A 17,641-nucleotide genomic window follows, 5' to 3' on the forward strand; every position below is an offset into this window, starting at 1 on the left:
GCGGAGTCGAAAGAGGAGTTGATTATGTCGCAGAGTATGGGGGCAATGGTTGGGCTGGCTTTGTTGTATATGCGATGTGGACAGGGGTCGGAGGGGGATCCGGAGTGGATGGAGTTCATGTTTTTTTCGGTTTCTTCATGTGTGGTGGGGTCCAGGTGGTGAGTGTGGTGGGGGGTCATGAGTGGGGGTTGGGTTGGGCGAGTGAGGGGTGTGTGCGGTGGGTGTGTGTGGTATGAAGCTGTTGTGGATGTCCAGGATTTTGTGGTGGAAGTAGTTGGAGAGGGCGTCACATAGGGGCTGTGTGTGCGAGGGGTCTATGTTGCTGGCTTTGGGTTTGGCAAGTTCGATAAGTAATTGACACCACAAAAGAAATCCAACATAATTTTTTTAATAATAGAGCTTATATTTATCTTATTTTAGACACCAAAACAAACAGAATTGTATAAGTGTAATCAGAGTTATACTGCAATAATTACATTTAAACATTAAATTGAAGTCAATGGAGAATTACCACTACTTGCAAAACAGTACAAAGAATGGGTTATGTGGAACACTTGATGAGTTAAGGTTGTGAAGTCATGAGGACAATATCACAACAGGTAGTTTAGTTTTACCTGGCCCGTGGCATCCAGGTGCAGAGTTGTCATGGCTGTCCGTGGTGCTGGTAGGAAATCGCAGTGGTGCTGATTTTATCGCTTATTTGATGGTTCGGCCAACGGATGCACAATCTCACCTGGGGCTGGGTTGCATATATCTGATGCAGGCTGCATGGTGTGCCCTGCAGTTGGAGCATCGAGTGTGGGCCATGGTTACCAGACTGGCAACTAGCAAGCCTAGGCAGCAGTAAAGGTGCAGGAATGTTTTGGGAACTTCATAGTGTCAGGGGATGCTATGTAGCATCCTGAAACTTAGAGGCAGGCAAGACTACAACTCTCAGAAGACACTAGACCACCTGGCTTTCAACGATCTTACTGCAGCCCGATGGCCAGTGAATCTTAAGATCCTGTAAGTGTTTTTACCTGCAGGTTGCAGGGGACTAGTGCCACTAGTCCAAGGGAGACTGAGGGTGCTTCTGGCTTCCACAAAGGTCCCTCTGGTCGGGAGTGCAAAGTTTAGGCCAAGGACGATGGTTGTTCATGCTGTTCCCAGTCTGTTGCCTCAGGGACAGAGTTTACCTCTATTGATTTGGTTGCAGTGGTTAAAGTTAAAGTTTTTAACTCTTTTGCTTAGGTTGCAGTGGGCAAAGTCTGGTTGTCGGTGACACAGGGTTCCTCTTGTTCCTTCTTTAAAGACAGTACTTAAATCGGAGGTGCTGGTGTCAGGAGTGTCCCTTAAATTGTGCATTTAGGGGCGTTTGGGGTGTGGAGACTAGTGGCCAGTGGGCAACTGGCTGCTACAGCTAATCCACTCCGAGTTGACCACATCCAGTGGGTTAGGTCAACTTTTGCTACCCAACACCCTCTACTCTTCCCCTCCTAAAATGGCAGAAATTAAAATGTAGGGTCTCATTTACAAGAATCTGGTGCATCGCTCCTAATGCACCAAATATCTTGTCCTGCCCTACGATCTCCTAACAATGCTATGGATCGGCTGTATTTACACTACAGAGCTCCATGATGCTCGTTTTCACATAAGCATCAGAAATTCTCACACTTCTGTTGGCACTTAACTTGGGCATTGCTGGACTAGCTTAAAAAATGACACTACTCCAACAATGCAATTACATCCCCATTGAGAAAAGCTTGGTGTCAATTTTACACCTGCCCTGAGCAGGCTGTACAATTCTGATGCAGTGAAGTCAGAGAATGATGCAGTGTAGTGTTGTAAATTACACTAAGTCAGTTGGCTTTTCTCTTGGGAGCACCTATCCTGCATACATTATACCTGGCGCAGGTATAATAAGATGCAATGTTTTACAAACTGATGCATTGGGTCCAAAGTGTCAGTTTTTAAATCTGGAACAGTGTTAAAGCACTGCTGTCACCACCTCTACATCAAAACAAAACAACTGGTGGCGCAAAGGCTTTGTAAATTAGGCCCTTAGTGCACCGATGGGGCTGCTCACCTGCCCATGAGCAAATGTGCCTGGGTGTAGGAGGCTGGCCTGGCTTATAGTGGGTACCTTGTGGTACTTTCACCTTGTGCCTGGTCCAGTTATCCCTTATTAGTAGAATAGAGGTGTTTCTAGCAGCATAGGCTGATAGAGGTAGTTATGGCAAAGCAGCTTAGGCTGAACTAGGACACATGCAAAGCTCCTACTATACCACTTTTATCATATAATATTCAGAGTTACTAAAAATAAAGGTACTTTATTTTAGTGACAATATGCCAAAAGTATCTTAGAGGATACCCTCACTTAGGAAGTAAGTAATATACACAAATTATATTTACACAAACCCAAAACAGGTAAGTAACAGCAAGAAAAGTAGTGCAAACAATGTAGAATCACAATAGAATGCAATAGGTAGACATAGGTCTAGGGGCAACACAAACCATATACTCCAAAAGTGGAATGCAAATCACGAATGGACCCCAGACCTATGGGAGATTGTAAAGGGTCGCTGGGACTGTAGGAAAACCGTACGGGTGTCCAAGATACCCCACCCCAAGACCCTGAAAAGTAGGAGTAAAGTTACCCTACTACCCCAGAAAGACAGAATAGTCGTGATAGGGGATTCTGCAAGAACCACAAGCACCAGCAAAACACTGAAGATGGATTCCTGGACCTGAGGACCTGTAAAGGAAGGGGACCAAGTCCAAGAATCACAAAAGTGTCCGGGGGGGCACGAGACCCCTAAACCCCGGATGAAGTTTCAAAAGGGCTGCCTCCGGGTGGAAGAAGCCAAAGATTCTGCAACAACGAAGATGACTAGGAACTTCTCCTTTGGAAGGAAGATGTCCCACGGCGTGCTGGAGGTTGTAGAAATGTTTCGAGGCAGAAATACTGCAAACCAGCCTTGCTAGATGCAAGAGTCGCGGTTGAGGATTTTGGGTGCTGCTGGGTACCAGGAAGGACCAGGATGTCGCCCCTTGGAGGAGGAGACAGAGAGGGTGCTCAGCAACTCAGAGAGCCCCCACAGAAGCAGGCAGCACCCGCAGAAGTACCAGAACAGGCACTTAGAAGGACAGCGGTCGACTCAGAGTCACAAAGGTGGGTCCCACGACATCGGACAAGGACTTGCCTCCACCAAATTTGGACTGAAGGGCCACTGGACTGTGTGAGACACTTGGACCCAGCTCCTGTGTTCCATGGACCACGCTAGTCAGGATGAGAGGGGACCCAGAGGACCGGTGATGCAGAGGTTTGGTGCCTGCGTTGGCGGGGGAAGAGTCCGTTGACCCACGGGAGATTTCTTCTTGGCTTCCAGTGCAGGGTGAAGGCAGACAGCCCTCAGAGCATGTACCACCAGGAAACAGTCGAGAAAGCCGACAGGATGAGGCGCTAAAATGTTGCTGGTAGTCGTCTTGCTACTTTGTTGTGGTTTTGCAGGCGTCTGGAGCAGTCAGCGGTCGATCCTTGGCAGAAGTCGAAGAGGGACGTGCAGAGGAACTCTGGTGAGCTTTTGCATTCGATATCTGAGGAATAGCCCAGAGGAGACCCTAAATAGCCAGAAAAGGAGGTTTGGCTACTAAGAAAGGAGGCTTGACTACTGAAAGAGGTAAGCACCTATCAGGAGGGGTCTCTGACGTCACCTGCTGGCACTGGCCACTCAGAACTGTCCACTGTGCCCAAAACCTCTGAATCCAAGATGGCAGAGGTCTGGTACACACTGGAGGAGCTCTGGGCACCTCCCCTGGGAGTCACTCCCCTTTCCTTTGTCCAATTTCGCGCCAGAGCAGGGCTGGGGGATCCCTGAACCGGTGTAGACTGGCTTATGCAGAGATGGGCACCATCTGTGCCCATCAAAGCATTTTCAGAGGCTGGGGGAGGCTACTCCTCCCGATCCCTTCACACCTATTTCAAAAGGGAGCGGGTGTAACACCCTCTCTGAGGAAATCCTTTGTTCTGCCTTCCTGGGACTGGGCTGCCCAGACCCCAGAGGGGCAGAAACTTGTCTGAGGGGTTGGCAGCAGCAGCTGCAGTGGAGACCCCGGAAAGGCAGTTTGGCAGTACCCGGGTTCTGTGCTAGAGACCTGGGGATGCATGGCATTGTCCAATTCCATGATCCTAGACATGTTACATGGCCATGTTCGGATTTACCATTGTGACGCTACACATAAGTAGTGACCTATGTGTAGTGCACGTGTGTAATGGTGTCCCCGTACTCACAAAGTCCGGGGAATTTGCCCTGAACAATGTGGGGGCACCTTGGCTAGTGCCAGGGTGCCCACACACTAAGTAACTTGGCACCTAACCTTCATCAAGTGAGGGTTAGACATATAGGTGACTTATAAGTTATTTATGTGCAATGAAAAATGGCTGTGAAATAACGTGGACGTTATTTCACTCAGGCTGCAGTGGCAGTCCTGTGTAAGAATTGTCTGAGCTCCCTATGGGTGGCAAAAGAAATGCTGCAGCCCCTAGGGATCTCCTGGAACCCCAATACCCTGAGTACCGAGGTACCATATACAAGGGAATTATAAGGGGGTTCCAGTGTGCCAATGAGAATTGGTGAAGATAGTCACTAGCCTGCAGTGACAATTGTGAAAAGCAGAGAGAGCATAAACACTGAGGTTCTGGTTAGCAGAGCCTCGGTGATACAGTTAGGCACCACACAGGGAACACATACAGGGCATACATTATGAGCACTGGGGTCCTGCCTGGCAGGATCACAGTGACACATGGGCAAAAACAAACATACATACACTGAAAATGGGGGTAACATGCCAGGCAAGATGGTACTTTCCTACACAGGGGACTAGGAGTGGGATGTTTCCTCTGCTGGGGAACAGCACAGATGGCGATCAGGAGCATTCAAGCCTTTGAAGCTCACCACCCGGATGTGCCTTTTTAATTGCCTGTCCCCCAGCCAGGCTGGTGTGACCTCCTTCCTTCCTCTGCCTTTGTCCCTGACTCCTGGGAGTGTCCACACTACCTGGCAAGAGGTCCGAAACCTGTCTTGGCAACAGCAGTGGCAGAAAAAAGCATGTGCTAACCGGCAAGAGCAAAAAGATGGTGGGCAACCCCTAAGACATCTATATACCAGCTGCCCTCAATACCCGATTTGTATTCTGGGAGCGAAGGAATGTTGTTTGACATCAAACCTGACATATTTTAGTTGGTACCATATTGGATCTAGCAAACCAGGTCTGCCCAGGCTTACATACCATATTATCGTATAAGCCTGCACTTATAGTGTACTTTAATGGAAAGGACAACTAGCGATATAGAAGCTTGTGCCTATATGCCTGCACCTTAAATATAATCTACCCTGCCTCCTGGGCTGCAGAGTCCTTTCTTAGGTGTGCCTGACATATATAAGTCAGTGAATGAGACTGTGTTACTCATGGTGAGGGCGCAGGCAAAACTCAAGTAGTTTGCACTGTTAATGCAGTCTGCAGTGGCAGGGCTGCTTTTGGTAGTTTGCAGGGGTCACTCAGGGTGGCACAACCTTGTGCTGTAGCCCTGGGGACTCATTTATCACCTAATCTTTGGGCACCCTGTGTACCATCTACTAGGTCTTACAAGGGGGTAAAGCTTTTGCCAATCAGAGAATTACCAAGTCCACAGTCACTTCAGGGAGAGCACATTGGGACTTAGCAGGTTCCCGTGAACTGTCAGAGTTGAAAAGCCAGCATCCAGTAGTCTAAATGGGGCAAAAAAGTGGGGGGCATCTGCAAAAAGCCTGGTTTTCTTACCTGGTGACTCATCCATGGCTCTAACTGGGCAGGAATCTGGTGCTAGAAAAAGAAACCAGCAATACATGATTTCAGTGCTGTCAAACACAGCACTATCAGAAGCTGGAAAAGGGCTTGAAATCCCACCCTTGCTGTTCTCTTACATGATTGCACTGATTATCACTGACATCTGAATTTTAGCAGATAAGATGCATGCACCGTACCTCAGCTAAATAATGCAGATATCGCCTGTGTGAGGAGAGGTAGCTGAACTGCACCTCTCACACAGGTGCTATGTTCTCGAACAGCACTTTGCAGATAGATTGCAGCCCTGTCCCCTCAGCCTATCCTTCTCCTGGCATCTAGAGACTGAAGAATACAAACGGGCTGACCAGAGCACAACCACTGCACATGACATTTTTACAAACATTTACTAAATGAAATAAATAGCAGAGTAGGCAAAAACTGTGGCCATTATGTAGGAGCAAACATAGGAGCAAACGGGTGGCAAGGAACTGACCAAACTCCACTGCTTCTGATGTACACTGGCTTATCCTCTCAACAGAAATCTGTCAGTTCTTCAGGCAATTTACCATTGGACTCACACTGCTCCTAACACCTTCAACAATAGTTTCCCATTACTACTGGAGTGTGACCAACAATAAGTATACACATTCTAAAAAAAGACATCTAACAAACTATGACTAGTAAAGCCAGAGCTTTCCCAACGCGGAGGCCATGGATAGCTACTGCCATATGTTGGAGATGAGAGCAGGATACAGTGCTACAAACCATTTACAAAGAAACAAAATGAACGAGTGACATGTGCTTTGCTGCAGGTGTTAACACAAATGACTTGTCAGGTTGGACAAAAATAGGCCATGTGCCCCATAACAGTGATCCTTATCTGCAGACGTCACGATGAGCAATATAATGTATAATGTCTGCTTGTTATAGTCAAACTACATTGTTTTTGTCAATTTGACATATTTGCTGTAATGTAATATTTATTTTTGTCAATGTGATATCTTTGCTATGCTGTAATATGTTTTTTTAACTAATTTATGTCTGTGTACAGTAAAGTAAACAATATTTTATTTTTCTGAAGCAATGTTGAATGAAAATATTGATCACCTTATGGACATTTCTTCATTCAACAGGGATACTGGTGATGATATCCTCCTTCACACTTGGCATGGCCGGCATTGGTGCAGCTCGAAAGCTTCATGAAACCTTGCTTCATAACAAATTGCGTACCCCACAAGCCTTCTATGACACCACCCCTATTGGGCGAATCATCAATCGGTTTTCCAAGGATATTTATGTCATCGATGAAGTCATACCACCCACCATTCTGATGTTTCTGGGAACCTTTTTTACTTCTGTTTCCACCATGATTGTAATCATATCCAGCACACCTCTCTTTGCCATTGTTATTGTCCCACTGGCCTTCGCCTACATCTTTGTGCAGGTATGTTGCCATCAACCTACATATAGCATGTTTTATGCTGGTACTGTGTTAGATTACAAATCAAAAATGTGAGTTGGGAACTATCGATAAACTATGAATATGGAAAAAGAAGGATGGTTTCTAAAGAATGGAAGACAAGGTTTCTTTGATTGCTAGTTTTTTATTAGTCGTTCATAAAGGAATTTTCCATTGTGATAGGAATTTGCTTCTAGACGGTCAATGGAAAACAAACCTAACCCACACCATATTGTGAACCTCATCTACACTAACTCATCTTTTCGGTGAAATACCCATATTCATGCATCTTCACCCATACACATGGGGTAGACAGATTACATCATGAAGAGTTACAGGGTGTATTCTTTCTGTGACGGGAGAGTTCATTATGTTCAGATAGGATTCCAGAGGTTGAATTGTTTGTTTACTGCACAGGTCTGCCATGCCTGAAATGGTGGACTAGGGGAGAAAATAATTAGTGCTGGTGGAGCTACCACTGCACCCTAGATGTCATGTAGAATGCAAACCAGTTTAAACCATGTAACAGTTTTTTAGATGCTCAGTGGCAAACTTTTAGTGTGCAGTTTTGGTGCTGCTCTACCCAAAGACACGCTGACTAGCTGGTGCACAACCATCAAGCATCAGCAGGTAATGTCAATAGTACATAGTTCTATTTAACCAGTTTTCTCAATTTAATCCTCTTTGTCAACACTTATCCAAAGACAGTGTAATTTGCATCCTTGGTTTGGTGCACCATTGTGCACCCACTAGTGACATACGTCCAGAAGGTGAACCATTTTCTACAATGTAGACATGTATATCCTCCTCAAGAAAGGCAATTTACTCATAAGAACACTATCCAATTCAGAAAAATGCTGTTGAGTTCTGCACTAAGTAGAGGCAGCGGGGAAGAAAAACCCCATCATGGCTATTGCCACCCTTCCCATCACCAACAGAGGCAATCTATTCCAGAGCCCTATTCAGTCCGCGATACCCTCAATAGCCCTGTCCACATTCAGACACTGGTAGACGCTGTCTGAATGGCCGATCAGTATGCCAACGTATCCAAAGGCCTCGGTTTCCCAACAGATCCCAGGTCTGGAAGTTGTTCGGGAGGTCTCCACACAGGTCTTCCAAGACAAGACTGTGGAAATAGCAGTGTCTTACTAATATTAACCTGTAGGCCAGAAACCTTACCAAAGTCAGCCATTAGCCTCATCAGAATTGGCCCTGCCCTTTCACGTGAATAATGAACAAATATTAAAGCATCATACACATATATAGAGATGACATGGTTGTGCCCACTCATCTGAATACCCCAAGGATTCAAGTCTTAGCACAACAGTAATGGTAAGGTCCTATGGTGATTGCAAGCAAAAGTGGAAAAGAGGACAGCCCTGTCTGGTGCCCTTTCCAACTGGCTAGGCCTCCGATAGTTCACTGTTGAGACGGGGCCACTCACCTGAAAAACAGGATGTCTGCAGGGGCAATGGTATGCCCCCGACCTCTTGGAACGCCTCTTGGCACTTCCTGGTGGAGACAGAAACCCTGGCAGGTGTCCCAAAATGAAAGGGGGAGTGGAAGAGAAAGAGACAAAACACTGCCACGTCTTACCGGTCCATCCAGGCACCCTGTATCTTTGGGGGGGCAGGTTGTTGTTGACAGAGTGATAGTAGAGCTAGTGCACTCAACTTCCTTGATACTGAATCTCTTTCTGATATGGGCACGGGAGCGGTTGAAGATCACCGGAGTGCTCCAGCACATTTCTTGGATAATAATAACTGTTGGCACAATTACTAACACTGCATTACCAAAAACCCAAACTGAGTACCATAACAAAAAGTACTGTGACACTAGGGCTGCCTTCACAGAGATTCACTGTTGCACACTACAATTAGAACTGTGTTTGCACTTATCATGCACAAGAAAGACAAACACGGCATTAATTATATCATGTACAACTTTCCTGCATGCATAGGGTTAAACTAAAAGGAACAAAAACAATCCAAGAAATACAAATGTCCACTCTGAGTTTAAACATTTAGGGTGGCACAGTTTGGTTTGGTTTCACTGAAACACAGGCATGAATGATACAATTTAAATCCAGGTGTTATGCTATTAGAGAAAGAAAAGTCACGTAAATGCTCTTTTAAAATTGCACTGTCTCGTTTTGTAGTACTTGACCTCAAGCAGATTTCCTGAAGCACATTTAGGCAAGTAACTACAATAATAATGTAGAATGTTCAGAAATGCATTTATCTCTTCAAGATAAGCACTCTGCCAAAATATGAGGTCTGAAATACACCAGCTTTTGTAGAAAAGTGCGGCGCTCAAAGAACAAACTCCCTGGAGAATACTAGTCACTAAGCTGCAGTCTTTTCCGGAGTGCTGGAGGAATGCCTGGTGTCAGCTGGTACAGGAACGAAGAAAAGAATTGCCTCAAAAGTCCTGAATATGAGGATGACAACCGGGGCTGGACTGCCCAATCAGATGCTGAGATCAGGAAGCAAAACAAAGCCAAGCAGGGAGGCATGCTTCACTCTGCTATTTATAGCCAATCAAGAAAGCAGTTGAGTTTCCACATGTGGATGAGTCACCGCACCAAATTAGAAGCACATGTCTACATCTGTTCACATTAGCAAACAAGCATTGGTAAAACAAGCATTGATAAAACCAATTGTGTAATACAGCACATTATGTTTACTTAGAAACATGAAGGTATAACCAAGAACAGAGATATGATTTAACCCGAATCCCTGGGGATGCTGACAGATAATGCAGGAGGCACCTTGGGGATTCCTGACAGTTCACCTCCGACCTTGACACGCATTACTCCACAGAACTGAAGGCAGTATTGAAGGCCTTCTCCAGGTCTATAGACACAAGAACCATTTCCCAGTCGGCAGCCAAGGATTTGTGAATCACATGTGTGAGACGATGGAGATTAAACACCATACTGCATGCCGGCATGAACCCACATTGGTATTCATGCACCAGTCCTCATATGACCCCCCCCCCCCACCATTCTTGACCCCAACATCTTACCAGGGATCCTTAACATCTAAATTTAGCATGGTGAGTGGCCAGTATGAGGAGGGGTCTGCTGAGTCCCCCCTTAGTTATAGCATGAGGCAAGCTATACCTTCACGAATGGAAGGTACTGCTGTAAGAACCTCCAATAGTTTCTCCTCTAGTTCAGAAGAATAAGCCTGGAGGAATTCAACAGGGAATCCATCTCCACCAGGGGCATTACATTTATTGACATCACTGAGGGCCACTCACATCTCCTCCAGGGTGATAGCCCCATCAATCTCTCACCTACACTCTGGTGCTAGGTGACGCAGACCCACCCTGCAAGATTCCCCTCCAGAGTTCCTGGGCGACCCACCCTTCCTGCTCTATACACAGTCCAGAGATGCACCCCAACGATGCGCAGAATGGCCTGCCTGCTTGTCACCAGAGAATCATCCTAAGGGGTGGAGATGCAGAATAGTGAGTTGCTCTAATTTGCGCCTAAGGATCCCAGCTAGAAGCTTTCCAGAGTTATCTCCCTCCCAATGGAATCATTGGTGATACTTCCTAAGAGTACATTAGTCCACAGTAGCTCATTGCCCTGAAGGGCTCGCTGAACACTTATCACTGCAGCTTGCCCCTGCACCTAGCCCACCTCAAACCTATGAAGCTCAGCCAAGGGTCGTTCCTGCGCTTTGATGTCAGCCTCCAGATGTCTTTGGACCCCACATCTTTGCATGTTCGTCTCATGACTGCCTTAAGAATCTCCCATTCAGTGGCCCTAGTGGATGTGCTTTCCCAGTTAACCCCTAAATAGTCAGTAAGCATGGTCGCTTGTGTGTCTTTGCAGACCACATCCATTAGGAGCTCAGAGGACATGACACAACTTAGAGCCAGACAGGGATCAGCACCCCACCTCAACCAGAGCAAGACCAGCATGTGATGAGAGAGGAACTGCCCCCAGGTGAGTAACTGCGTTCAAGCCCACAGGGTCTAGCCCAGCCACAACTGTGCACTCCAGGGAGCTATGAGTTATGTGTCAAAGAGCGCAGGTGTATTTCTGAACGCCAAGGTGAAGCGCTCGCTATCGATTCAAACACCCCAGATTCTGGATGGTCCCTGACAGTGAGCCAGTCATCAGTAGCTTAGTACTCAGCCTTGGTGGGTGTGATCTCAGGTAACATCCAAGACACAGTTGAAGTCTCCGGCCCAGACCACAGGGATGGCCAGACTAATCTCTACTAAATCCTGCATAATCTCTTAAAAATTCCTGTCATCAATGTTAGGGGCATAGATGTTCAGATTTGTGATGGTTTTACCATCTAATTTACCCTGAAGCAGAAGGTACCGCCCCACGACATCGCCTCACTATACGGGTCGTGAAAAAGAATCCCATGCTCAATCCATATGGCTACCCTCTAACATATGAAGAGTACATTGCAGAAAAGAGCTGACCTCTCAATTTCTTCCCAAGCTTCTGTGATTCAGTACCCATAAGATGAATCTCCTGTCAGCATGCTATCTGGACATTATCGCACCTGAGAAATGAGTGTACCCTATGCCTCTTGGAGTAGTCTTTCAAACCCTAAACATTTCAGGCAACAATCTTCATACAGTCACCCATCAGTTTTCTTTACTCCTTCCCCAGCGGGAGGCCGCGTCCACCTCCATACTACCTGCCAGTCCACACACCCCATCCAGCGACACCCAGTACCCCGGCACACCACTTGCACTGAAACTGTAAATGCACCTTCCATGACAAGCGGAATGCTAACCAACAAACCAAACACACCCCACCCTGGATAAACAACAGAACAGTCATAAAACTACACTGTTCATCCATGCATTTCCATGCTGTCAGGACCCACACCCTAAACCCCCCTCCGACCAACATGGCCTGCCACTTACATGGAGAAGGATCCTCCTAAGACCTGTGTGGAATGCAATGCCACATAAATTGTCATATGGAAACCAGCATAAACCAAAAACGACTGTCCAATACATGTCTTTGTGCATCCTTAACTGGATGTGATCACCATTCTCTAATATGTGAGTGAGAGGGAAAAAACAAGAGTCAGACATAACACAGTTCAAGATCCCTGATCAGGCACCAGAGTCTCCCAGTTTCATGAGCTGAAGAGGCCCACTAGGTCCCAATGTGCTTACCTGGGGTCCAAAGCCATAGTACCGTCACTCTGGATGACAATTCTTGGAGTAATCCTGCTGCAGAGGTCTGTAGCCTCAGCGGACACAAGCCCCTTTTGTGATCTCAATCAATCGACTCAATCAATCAATATTTGTAAAGCACAGCTACTCACCCATTAGGGTCTCAAGGCGCTGCACAACACCTCAACTTGGCACGGTCCAGCCCGCCAATGTCCGGTCCTGTCATGTGGGACCTTGTTCCACACCTTCAAGCATCCTCCAGATGCATGGAAAAAAATGGGACCTGGCCCCCGACAGCACCTGCAATCTGGCAGGGTAAACGAGCATACTTGAGTCCTCTGGATCTCATCTAACTTTTGACTTCAAGAAAGCTCTTCCGGGACCACTGTACTTCGTTTGTGCAGTTGGGGTAAACAGAGATTTTGTGGTTCTTAAAGTGGGTATTGCCCTTCTCCCGAGCCCCATGCAGGATACAGTCCATGTCTTTGTAGTTGAGGATACAGGCAATAATGGCCTGTGCCAGGGCCCCCGGCAGGGTAGGTGCCTCCAATGCCCGATGTGTGCTTTTGATGAAAAAAAAGGGGAATACTCTGTTTGGCTTCAGCATGTCCTGATTCCATTGTTTGACAAACGCCTCCCCCCTCACTTTCCTCTTGAAACCCCAGAAGATGGACATTGTTGTGGTGAGACCTACTCCCTGTGTCCTCCACCCATACCTCCAGGGCAGCCATCTTGGATGTCATCGTAGCCATGTGTTTCTGGAAGTGGAGCCAATCCGATTGTAGTTCAACTATGGAGCCCTACACGATCTAGACCCTGATGGATACCTTCCTGGGATCTGTGCGGAGGAGATTCCCCTCAAGTGCCACAGTTTCAATGTTCCCCTCTGACGCCACATGGGAGCCCTGAATAGCAGTAAGATGCTCTGCCCAAGAGGGCTCCTCCACAAAGGGGTCCTGTCCCTGGTCTCCCCGGGCAACCATCCTGCCGTGTGTGTCACTGTGTGGAGTGCACTGGTGTGGTATAATGTTCCATGATGCTCTCCTGAAGGGAGCTGGGCTGTTTATTCTGGCCCATTGTCAAGTCTGAGATGTTCCTGCAGTCGCACTCCATTACCGCTGTGATTATTGGTGTCCTACCTAACAGCCAATTCGGAGTAGGTCCGTGAATCCCAGCCATAGAGTGTGGTGATCCTCCAATGACAGAGAGGCCCTGATCACTAGCCCCAGCATCAACAACCAGAGAGGGGCCCATTCAATGCAGCTCGTTTTTGGCCCCAAGCCCAAGCCTCACTCCTAGCAATTCACCGCCCCAGCAAGGAGGGGAGGGGCCGACTGCCTTCTCCTAACATAGAGTCCGAGCAGGTAGGGTTCTTCCCCTCAAGGATCCCATCTGACACAGCATAGAAGCCAGGCCCAATACAGAGGAGCCCACCACTCTCTCCCTGGTAGCCACCTGCACCTTAGGGCAAAAGGAGAGAGGGGGGTGAGACGACTGCCTCTGCCGTCCACCAAGACTCTGGGCCAGTGAGCCTGAAAGCCGCCCTACACACAGCAGCACAGGTCGGTCCAGGGACCAGCCTCAACTCTCAAGATGGGCCGTCTGCCTGGCCAAGGGCACCACATGCTGGCCTGGCCCGCTCAACCACATGTGGGCCCGTCCTGCTCAGCGATGGCTATTGGCTCTGGGGCAGCAGCACTGGGGCTGAAACACCGCTCAAGTGTATAAAGGTGCCTCGAGCTTAGGCTCCAAAATAGCTGGTATGGCTTCCAGCTTACAGGCAGCTGGATTCCAAAGGATTAGGCCGGGCCAACAGGGAGATACTTAGGAACACGTCCTGTTGGCCTTCTTGCATGGCCACGCACCCCAGACTAATCAATACATTGATGAACTTTCCTGCTTATGTGATAAAACATGGACAATGGCCCTCTACTGCAAGGCACTTGTAAGTTCTACACCTCTCTGAACTCATTTGGGTCCCTCTGTCTATACTGTCCTTAGCCACTGAACTGACCCACGGGGAACCCTTCTCCCTACCTGTGGACCCCATCTATGTAGCACTTAACCTCATTTTGCTCACAGACCCCTTGGATTGGGTTTCTGTCCCCAACCCACGCAAAACTCTTTATGTAAGGTTAACACCCAACAGAAGCCACTGACAGCTGTCAGTGTCAATAACCAGGCACCAGGCCATCCAGGGGTCTCTGAACTCTGTGGTTTCTCAGAATGGGGGCCGGTAGCCCCTGGTGTTTGGCACCCATTTTCCAGTTTCCCTCTCACCAGTCCAGCGGTGGTGTCCTGAGACTGGCCACTCAGGCCAGGATCTGAACCCTGAGGCTGAACAGGAGTCAGGAGTGAGCCCTTTCTCTGCATGTCCCTCCATCTGGGCTGCTGTACCCTCCACCGTAGAGTGGTACCCCCAGAAAACAGAACTGGTAGGGCACCTGTGGTGGTTGCCTCACCCAGTTCTCCAGAATCTGTGGACCTTGCATCAGTGGATGGTTCCTTGGCACTGACCAGGTCCACCTGCCTACCTTCCCTATAGGAGCAGCCCAATCACTGGGGTTGAAAACAAGGGTTCTTGGGGCTCCACCCACCATAACCATCCCTCCTACTCCTGGAAAGACATGGGAATTCTTCACAATTAAACAATGTTTATGGGAGAGAGCACACTCACCTTAGCACTTTGTAGTAGTGGTAACGTGCAGAGAGTCCTAAGGCTAGCAAAAGCAAAAATCTAGCAACATTAGGAGGAGGAAGGCAAAAGGTTTGGAGGTGACCCTGAGGAGAGGGCCATTTTCAACACCCAGTCACTCAGACAGTGAGTGAATACAAGATTCCCACTTTTTGGGAGGCAATGAAATTGTTCAGACAGTTCCTATGAAGAGCAAAGAAGAGGTTTTCCTGTGTTATCTTGTCAAGTGACTCCACTCACCCAATAATCATTTATGTCATGGCTGTATTCTGAGGCAAAAGAGGAAGTGCGTAACTTAAAGGGCCTGGAAAGAGACAACAGGTCTGTTTCTTTCAATTCTGAATGTTTTGTTTCCATCATATGCTATGTAGCTGCTGTTCGAAGTGAAAAGGCACTGTAATTTAAGTGTAATAGATCTTCCGATTGAGTTGTAGAATTATCTTTCAGTTTTGATATGAATTATGTACAAAAACGTGTGCAGCATTTGTTCTGATGATGCAACTGTCATTTTAAAATCACTGTTCTCTCACTTTTATTGAGCATTCATGGTAGTTTCATGCCTTTCACTTGTTTAAATGGTGTGACAATTATGTAGTTGTGAGAAACAGTCAAGCGGAAACATTTAATGCGAGTGATAAAATGGAAGGGGCTAGCTTGTGTAGTACAGTATGACTCATCTATGCTTTGAAAACAGTGAATTCCATTTTGCACTCTGCTACTTACATATAAAATAATTCTCCAAAACATTTTCTAATGCCAGCTTTTGGAAACATTTTTTATCAATATTGATTACAGAGGTTTTATGTGGCCACTTCTCGCCAGCTGAAGAGGCTTGAGTCTGTGAGTCGATCACCTATATATTCCCACTTTTCCGAATCAATCACCGGTGCTAGTATTATTCGAGCATATGGCAGACAACAGAGTTTCATTCATTTAAGTGACAAGAAAGTGGATGAAAACCAAAAATGTTATTACCCTGGCCTCGTATCAAACAGGTAAAATATTCGAAGATAACATTTTGATTGTGTTTGTTTTGCAGTGTTTGCTGTCAAGATAAGGCAATATAAACCATTTCTGTTTCATGTTTTTACACTGTTTTGTTACCAAAGATGTAATATCTGAAGACATAATAGAAGTCTTACAAGTGCAGAAGGAACAGTGCCCCTCCTTTTTTTAATTTATATTGATATCTACAGCACATGCACTAACTCCATGAATTAGCATATTTACTCCAAACATTGCTCATAGAACCACAGAGCGACCCTGCAACCGTAGGATTTTCCTATAAATATTGTATCTATGTTTGTGAAGTGTTGATGGAAAACAGCACCCGACTATGAGTCCACTTGTGGTGGACATGGGTGTTTTTTTGTAAGGAGATATGTATGAGTGTGTAAGATTGATGAGTGTAGGTGACGGTGTTTCAGTAGGAAAGAGGTTATAAAATTGCCTGTTGTGGAATATAGTTCTTGGGTGGACAAGGTTCTTTTTGTACTTATCATCAGATGCAAAGACCTTGCGTCAAACTCTGAGAAATATAAGAACATTAATGCTAATAAATTAAAGAAGACATTAGACACTTACATGCCGCAAATTAAAATTAAACCCCCATGATAACCAACCACCCATTGCAAGCACAGGTGAGGGTGACTCGACTTAGCTAGCCAAAGATAATGGAGTACTGTGACCATTTATGTCAACCCGCGAACCAAGTAAAACCTATACATCTTTTCCCTGCCAAATTACTCTCCATCATATTTCACATCTTATTTGTCACGGTTTCGGGCAGGTCTGATCAGGACTCTGGTTGGGACACCCCTTTAGGTCACCGAATATGCTAAAGAGGTAGTGTACTGGGGCAGAAGAGCAGCTAAAGGCATACACGGAAAGGATAGCTATGGACAGGCACAGGAAAGGAAAAGCAGAGCAACCGTTGTGTGAACAAATAGGAAATGGATTACTAGTGGACAAACACGCTGGGGTTGTACACAGAGTAAGGCGCAGAACGTCCCACAGTGACAGGGAATCTCAATGCCTCTGTGAAGTTTGCTCTTACAGATAGTCACCCTGCCAGCCCCATAGAAAGGAGGCAGCAGAAGTGATTCTGTCTCTGGACCCTAGAGCACAAACAAGGATAGTACTTACATACACAGGACACGCTCTTGTGGGTCCAGCTGGAAATACAGTGGCGATTCCTGAGAAAACAGCAATAGCACACTGTCACTGTTAGGCACGAAAGACAACGTATAACAATAGACAAGGATGGGGTCTGGAATTGCCTCCTGGCAACCAGGAGCCAACCCCAGTACAAAGGAGGACACTTATACACTGGTGAAGACTGACAGAACACTTACCAGACACAAAGAACCAAGAAGAAACAGAAACAGAAGGGAACAAACAAAGAGGCAGAGGCAAGAACTAGGAACAGGCTAAGGCTGAAGCACAGGTGGGACTAGGACTTGAAAACAGGGCGCAAACTTCTGGCTGGGGCAAACAGAGACAGGACTGGAAAACTGAGAACA

General features: G+C 46.8%; 1 protein-coding gene across 1 annotated transcript in view; it reads left to right on the forward strand.

The window, feature by feature from the left end:
* Positions 1-17,641, forward strand: part of ABCC3 (ATP binding cassette subfamily C member 3) — a 691,699-nt gene that overhangs the window by 534,478 nt on the left and 139,580 nt on the right. Inside the window, exons 23-24 of the mRNA XM_069200423.1 lie at positions 6,939-7,249; positions 15,915-16,114. Of these exons, the coding sequence (XP_069056524.1) occupies positions 6,939-7,249; positions 15,915-16,114 (511 nt within the window). The remainder of the gene's footprint in view (positions 1-6,938; positions 7,250-15,914; positions 16,115-17,641) is intronic.

Source organism: Pleurodeles waltl, chromosome 7, assembly GCF_031143425.1.
Source record: "Pleurodeles waltl isolate 20211129_DDA chromosome 7, aPleWal1.hap1.20221129, whole genome shotgun sequence".
In the NCBI taxonomy this organism is placed as follows: domain Eukaryota; kingdom Metazoa; phylum Chordata; class Amphibia; order Caudata; family Salamandridae; genus Pleurodeles; species Pleurodeles waltl.